General features: G+C 33.0%; 1 protein-coding gene across 1 annotated transcript; it reads left to right on the forward strand.

Moving 5' to 3' along the window:
- Positions 1-3,806: 3,806 nt before the first annotated feature.
- On the forward strand, positions 3,807-7,423 carry LOC107792559 (1-aminocyclopropane-1-carboxylate synthase-like). The gene is made up of 4 exons (XM_016614783.2): positions 3,807-4,125; positions 4,231-4,362; positions 4,881-5,041; positions 6,074-7,423. The coding sequence occupies exons 1-4, from the start codon at positions 3,952-3,954 to the stop codon at positions 7,059-7,061; spliced, it is 1,455 nt and encodes a 484-aa protein (XP_016470269.1). The 5' UTR covers positions 3,807-3,951; the 3' UTR covers positions 7,062-7,423.
- The last annotated feature ends 630 nt before the right edge of the window (positions 7,424-8,053 follow it).

Here is an 8,053-nt window from a genome sequence, read left to right on the forward strand (position 1 = left end):
CCCTTAAAGCTATGTAACTTCGTCCATAAATGCTAAATAGTGACCCAAAAATCGGTGTATATTCTATCGCAGAAAGGTGGATTGCGGCTGTATAAAATAAGTGAGAGCATACGGGGTTGACCATATTGGAATGGTTTGTACAATGTGGAGTGTGGACTTCATTTTGCTTTTTGAACTTTTCTTTTAAACACTAGTTGATACATACATAAATCAACAATTAAAATTTTAAATTCAGAGTGGACATTGGTTTAACGTTCTTTGGAAAGACTAATTCAAAATTTGTCCTTAAGATTTTTTTTTCCTCCTCATTCTTAATAGCAAAAATAATAATAGTGCTTACCACTGAATCTAACTAATTGGGGACAAAAGGTCGATCGTGATTAACAATCAAGCACTCTTGAGGATTAATACAATCCCATTATCTACTTTTAATATTGTGATAATGTTATGTCACAGCCTATAGTCATAGTGCCACGTGAGTTCACACGTCTTAATTATACATTAACGAGGGCAATAATCACCCAATTAGTTGATAAGTGATCTTTAACATTTAGCTATAGTACTGGTTTAGTGGTATTGGACGTCATTCCATATGTAATCAAAACTTTACTCCTTTAATTAGAATCAGTAGTTTTGATAAAAATGGTCATACAGGAGCATTGCTATTTCTGCAAAAGTAGCGTTTTTAATCGATTCAAAGAGTTAAATTTGTTCAATTTCATATAAAAAACGTTTTTGTCCTGAAAATATTGCATTTATGTTTTTAAAGATGGGTTTGAGACGAAAAGGTTGACTCCTCCGGAATAAGTGGAGAACTAATGTTTGTCTCTTAATGATAAAGTAAAATAAATATAGATTTTAATAAATATAAATAAGCCAAGAGAAAAAAATAGTAACTCAATAATATTTCTGTCGATTCATGTCACCTTACCTTTTTTGCATGCATTTTTTCTTTCTTAGATTTTGATTTAACACGTCTTAGTGCTAGAGATTATGAAACCAAGGCCAGATTCAAACAAAGGAGAGGTCATATATTCGTTGGGAAAATGCCATTCAAAGGGGGTAATATGTCCCCAAAAGCATATATGCAAATAGACAAAAAGGTTATTTGACAATTGACATCATAAGAAAGTGTTTGAATCGTGAGTTGTGACAAATAGTACACAATCTTTGTCCTTTTTATGTCTCAAATTTAGGTCACCTTATGTTTAAATTTATTTTATTTTATTTTAGTTAAATACGTTGACAATATTTTTTTTAAGTAGCTCCACGGAAGCTTGAGGTACGTTATTGGTCAGGACATTTTTGGTTGGTTTTAACACTCTCTCTCTATAGGTGAGGTTTGTCACATTATGTAACAATTAAAGATTGTTTATACAAGAATCAAGATCAAGAAAACAACAAAAACATATGAACGAATAACAAAAATAACGTAAAGATGTTATTCAAATTGTGTATATCTTGATAACAATGCAAAGGGTATCGTTAAACTCACCACCAAATCAATTGTCACAAATCGAACTTCACTTCTCTAGGAAATAAAATTAATATCCACGAACTACATGTCTTTCCTCTTTTGTGTGTTTTGTTGGAAGGATCACATAGAATTGTTTTCTGTTCAAGAAGAAAGGAAGAAGACGTTGAAAGAGAAGTTACCAGGTTATGGGATCTAACTTCTTTTACTTATCCTTTCTAATTGGGTCGAGTCGGTCGATATGGAGCGAACCAAACACAATATCCAACAACATCTTTACCATTGTCCCCGAATGATTGCCACAATAACGTCCTAGGGCTTTCTTCATATGCAAAAATTCGGGAATACAAGTATGGTAAATAATTATAGCTGGATTCAGGAAAGAGTACAAGATTTAGGAAGAAGATTCGTTAATTAAATGAATCTAATACTATATATATTATGACACGAACCTGATAATTATTACGTGCATGTGAGTCTTCGTAATGATCTAATACGATATATGCTAGCTGTGCAGATTTACGAGCTCCACCGTGCAATTTGTTTGTATATTAATTATGCTTTGCATCAGGCCTACGCATTTCAAAAAAATATAAAAATGGAATAAAAATCAGAGAAAAGAAATCTAACCTTCAATGAGAATATTGTTACGTTCATTTCCAATGGCAAAGATTCCAGGGCAGAATATACTTGTTAACATAATTTTAAATTATGAAAGTTTAATCATTTCTAGAAACAATCTACCTCTTATTTTCTAAATGTCTGTTAACAGAACGAAGCATCCTAGCTCATTGTCAGATTTCTATGTTTTGCCAAGAAACTACGCTTAAATTAAAGAATTGAAGTTAGTAATGTCATTAGAAAACAAATACTATCCTTTTAAAAAGTTAAGAACACAAAAGAAATTAAACACACCTACGATTTCCTACTTTTTGTCTTTTAGGTCTAAAAAATGAACACATGATCCGACATGATGATTGTGATTAAACCTACAACGTAGTTTTTAAAGTTGCAACCAAACAGCCAAGTGTATATGTTATCCATTGGTTTGACATACAAAGCTCATACTCGCCGACATTTACTTGCATTAGAAAAATAATAGCCTTCCGCAATAATTCAATACGACATTGATTAGTTAAACAATTGAGTCATAAGTTACAAGCTAATTAAGTTCATAATACCATGCACATATTTCATAAGGTATAAAGTGTTGAACGAAGAAGTAGTTTGTTAGCAATTAAGTACGAGAACCGATTATGACACAGTGTTCAGCATTTGTAATGAGTCCGACTAATCCGAATTAACGACACACATGACCTATTAAAAGGGGAAGCACTCTCTACCAAAACTTTTTCAGTACTAGGGTTCTAAAAAAAGTTCTATCCATCCCACCATCAGAGGCGGATGCAGTGTGAAAGTTACGGGTTCAATTGAACCCATAACTTTCGACGCAGAATAGAAATTTATGTGTAAAAATTCATTAAAATTGCAAAAATAATAGATTTGAACCCATAACTTTAAATATATAATTGGTTCAATGTTAAAAATCTTAAAAATTGAACCCATAGAATTTAAATCCTGGATTCGCCTCTGCCCACCATGACCCTTACCCTTTAGTAATATAGCTAATTTAAATTCTAAGGGTTCAACATTTAAGGTTTTTAGCATTGAAACTATTATATTTTTAAAATTATGGTTTCATTTCTACTATTTCTCACAATTTTAATAGATTTTTATGTAAATTTATGCCCCGCCTTGAAAGTTGTAGGTTCAAGTAATATTTCTCAGGATATGCACTTTTCAAGTAGAAATTTGAAGGAATAGGAGCCTATAAAACTCGATCACTTAAGGGGTCTTCAAGAAATTTTCAAAAGTCTGCAACAAATAATGAACTAGCATTAATGTTTAATTTTGTTATCTTGAAGATTTTTGTAGAAATTTTTTGACATTGGCAAGTTTCTTAAGAAAATATTTTAAGTGACATTCTAGTACACTTAGGGCGAACGTAGAAACTAACACGGACGAATTCAAAACTTTTGCTTAAATAGTATATTTTTGTGTTAAAAAAACTAAGTACGTATTAATGTTGTTGACCTCTTATATATTTATCTGCGAGAGTTAGTGTTTGGTAGGAAGATTAGAAATTAAAGAGGGAATCTTAACAGTTCATAACTAGTGCGCTATTAGCACACACTTACGTACTAATCACCTACCGTATCTCAAGATTTTATTTTCAAAATAAATACTCCTACGCGTGCGGTGTATACTGTATACTCACAAATACACAATATAATGTAGCACTGATAATTACGAGTATAAATAAGGGCATCACTTCCCACTTCATTGTTCATTCCAAAAATTACAGCACTTTCTACAGTCTAATATTCAAAGTGTCAAAACAGCTTCTTTTACAAAATTGGCCAGCACCCACTTCATTTTTTTTGATAATCTTTGATTTTCTCTACAACTTTCAGAAGATGGTGTTCATTTCAGGCAACCAAAAGCAGCAGCTTCTTTCAAAAATAGCCACAAATGATGGACATGGAGAAAACTCAGCTTATTTTGATGGTTGGAAGGCTTATGAAAATGATCCTTTTCATCTCTCTAACAATCCTAATGGAGTTATTCAGATGGGTCTTGCAGAAAATCAGGTAGGAGATAAAAATGATATATTCTCTGCTATTTTCTTGATAAAATGGCTAAAACTGAAAACTTTAGAGTTTTTGTTAATTTCTGTATTTTGATGTATTTTGCAGCTTTGCTTTGATTTAATCCAAGAATGGGTGGTCAATAACCCAAAAGCCTCCATTTGCACAACTGAAGGAGCTGAAGATTTCAAGGATATTGCTATTTTTCAAGACTATCATGGCTTGCCTGAGTTTAGACAGGTATGGTATTTTATTTTTCTAAAAAAAAAAAGAGCTTACAAATCCAAATTAGTAGTTGCTATTTATTTCTTGTTCATTAATTATATCGAAGGGGAGCTTTGGAGCAACGGTAAAAGTTATGTCCGTTTGACCTGTAAGTCACGGGTTCGAGCTGTGGAAGCAGCCACCGACTCTTGCATTAGACAGTGACGGATCCAGAATTTTTAAATTATGGGTGCTCAATTATTTTTAATCTGAAAATTACTACTGAGAGTGAGTGTTTAATTAATATATTTGTATAGTTTACTAGTTTTTTCTATATAACTACAAAGTTTGGCTCCAAAAACAATGGGTGCTCAGGCACCCATAATCTATAATGGACATCCACAACTGTTAGAGTAGGCTGTTTACATTAGTGCGACCCTTTCCTAGACCTTGCGCCCACGCGAGATGCGTTATGTATCGATTGCCTTTTTTACATATTATATTTATTCAGTGTTCTAATTACCTTATGGAACATATATGAATCTTAATTTCAGGCAGTTGCAAGGTTTATGGAGAGAGTAAGAGGAGACAAAGTCACATTTGACCCAAATCGCATAGTTATGAGTGGAGGAGCAACTGGAGCTCATGAAATGTTGGCTTTTTGCTTGGCTGATCCTGGTGATGCATTTTTGGTTCCTACACCATATTATCCTGCGTAAGAAATTAAAACCTTATTTCTTTTAATTATTCCGTATTCGAAATTCACTATCCTGATTAATTTCAATTAATATAGCATAAAACCTTCTAAACATTATCACCATCCAATTAAGAAAGCCCCAAAAGAAAGAAAAATTTATTTTTAGAGTCCTTACTCCTTACCAACTCAAAATTTACTAATATTTTCTCTAATTAAGAAATTCCTATCTAATCTTTTTTCTTCTTTCATCAACTTGGGCGATCTTATCTTTTACAAATCACTATCATTAGTGTCTTCTCTTGACCTACATATTTTTAACTTATTTTGGGTGCTTGGACCTAGTTAAATTATTGTTGTGGGACATGAAATCAATTACTCATCAACACAAAATAGAGAAAGTAGGGTCCTCTAGTAACATTCGTCATAACTTCCTGGTACTAAGTGACGAAGACAAAAAACTCACAGATCATATACCCACTTTTGAATAATTAAGTTGTGTCATTATCAATTTATTTATCATTTTGCCCCATAAAGTCATTCATAATTCATTTTATTAGAAACAATACCGAATATAATGTCCTACGTCTGATCAGACATGTTTCATCGGTCATCTCAAGGACAACTAGGCCATGTTACAAAGCATAAAAAATGTTGCATGTTCTTTTAGTTTGCTTTTCAGCACAAAGGAACAAAGTAAAGGAAAAAAACAAAGAAGATGTTTCTTTAGCTACTGTCTATATATAGGATTAATTTAACTTCTACATGCGGACAATGTAAAAAAGTATTTACCTTATTAGCAGTGGCGGAGCTAGAATTTTCACTGAGGGGATCAAAATATAAAGAATTAAAACACACGAAGCTGCCAAGGGATGTCAACATGTAGTATATACATTAAAGAAATAAATTTACCTAGCTACACAGTACACTTTTCTGACAAAGGGGTGTCAGTATATGTGGCTCCACCACTGGTTATCAATATATTTTTACATAACGTAGCAGATAATCCGTCTTATTTGTGGTACTAAAGTAAAATTTCCATTTGTATTGCAGATTTGACAGAGATTTGAGGTGGAGAACTGGTGTACAACTATTTCCTGTTGTTTGTGACAGTTCTAATGATTTCAAAGTCACTAGAAAAGCCTTAGAATCTGCATATGAGAAAGCTCAAGAATCCAATATCAAAATAAAGGGTTTGCTTATAAACAATCCTTCAAATCCATTAGGCACTCTACTCGACCGGGACACGCTCAAAGACATAGTAAGTTTCGTTAATTCGAAAAACATCCATTTAGTATGCGATGAAATTTATGCTGCTACTGTCTTTAATAAGCCAAATTTCATCAGCATTTCCGAAATACTAGAGGAAAACGTTGGATTATGCAACCAAGATTTGGTACATATAGTTTATAGCTTGTCCAAGGATTTAGGATTTCCAGGATTCAGGGTCGGAATTGTTTACTCGTACAACAATACAGTAGTGAACATCGCTAGAAAAATGTCGAGCTTCGGGCTAGTTTCAACACAGACACAACATTTGATTGCATCAATGTTGTCTGATGAAATTTTCGTCGAAAAATTCATTGCTGAGAGTTCTGAAAGGCTTGGAATAAGGCAGGGGATGTTCTCTAAAGGACTAGCACAAGTTGGAATTAGTACATTGAAGAGTAACGCCGGTTTATTTTTTTGGATGGATTTAAGAAGGCTACTAAAAGATTCAACATTTGAAGCTGAGTTAGAACTGTGGAGAATTATTATCAATGAAGTGAAACTTAATGTTTCACCAGGTTGTTCTTTTCATTGTTCTGAACCAGGTTGGTTTAGGGTTTGTTTCGCGAATATGGACGATGAAACTATGAGAATTGCTATAAGAAGGATAAGGAATTTTGTGCTTCAAACAAAGGGAATTACTAATAAAGTTGCTGCATTCAAGAAACAATGCAGTAGGAGCAAACTTCAAATCAGCTTATCGTTTCGGAGATTGGATGATTTCAATTCCCCAGCTCATTCTCCAATGAATTCTCCTTTGGTCAGGACTTAAAAGAGAAAATGGCTTGTTGTTGTTGTTTGTTTAATAAGAGGAGAAAGAAGAATCCTCTGTTACAGTGATGAGTGATAGATTTTATATCTAAATTCAGTATTTGATTTCACAGTCCATTCCATTTTGTGCAGCTGATAAAGAAATTAAACAAATAAGTTTGGAGTAAGTTTTGTAATTTTTTATCATCTGAATTTTTCCTATTGATTACATCGATGCAAAATGTATCAAAATGGGATTCACTGTGGAATTTTTATCTGTTCTTGGATTTTTTGTATTCCTTCTTGAGAAAAGAAGGCTCAGAGTTGTAATCAGAACATTTACTTGCTTATATATCTATGAGGTATAACTACTACTAGTATTCTTGAAAATTTTATGTTTATTTCAATTTTAAACCAAAACACGCGTACTACATGCATTTTTTTTTTTAAACAAAAGAGCCATGGTGGGGGTTAGGCATAGACCCCAACCCATATATAATAAAAAAGGATAAGTATACCGAGGAGGACATAAACCTTAGCCTCCAACACATGAAGAAGAATGATACATATCACTCTTGTATGCATTTGACCAGAAAAAACTTGTCTAAGTTGGGAGGACTCCTCCATTACACTTTGTAGGCATTGAGTATTACATGATGAAACTACACAATGTTGCAAAAAAACCCAGTTTTATCTAGTAATAACATCATTAATAACAAAATAATTCTTCCTTGGTCTAAGTCTGAAATTGGGGAGGCCATCTTGATCAAGTCTCAATAATGAAGTTCTGACATGTTCAGGTAAATCAGAAACTTCCTCAAAAGTGATTTGATCCCTCATTCTTTCTCCAAGATTAGCTAGTCGATCCGCAGCCATGTTTCTCTCTCTAAAAATATGAACAAAACTGAAACTTACATTGCTTGAGAGCTCCACAATCTGATCTATGATATGCTTGATCTGCCAAGGTGGTTTCATTTTGTTATTAATCAAATTTACTATCAACAGAGAATCAGA

Source organism: Nicotiana tabacum, chromosome 1 (assembly GCF_000715075.1).
Source record: "Nicotiana tabacum cultivar K326 chromosome 1, ASM71507v2, whole genome shotgun sequence".
NCBI lineage: Eukaryota > Viridiplantae > Streptophyta > Magnoliopsida > Solanales > Solanaceae > Nicotiana > Nicotiana tabacum.

What these genes read in the sequence shown, in the direction of transcription:
- LOC107792559 (XM_016614783.2), top strand. Translation starts at nt 3,952, where the DNA reads ATGGTGTTCATTTCAGGCAACCAAAAGCAGCAGCTTCTTTCAAAAATA. An exon ending in TGGGTCTTGCAGAAAATCAG is followed by an intron (nt 4,126 to 4,230) that starts GTAGGAGATAAA and finishes TGTATTTTGCAG; the next exon opens with CTTTGCTTTGATTTAATCCA. An exon ending in CCTACACCATATTATCCTGC is followed by an intron (nt 5,042 to 6,073) that starts GTAAGAAATTAA and finishes TTTGTATTGCAG; the next exon opens with ATTTGACAGAGATTTGAGGT.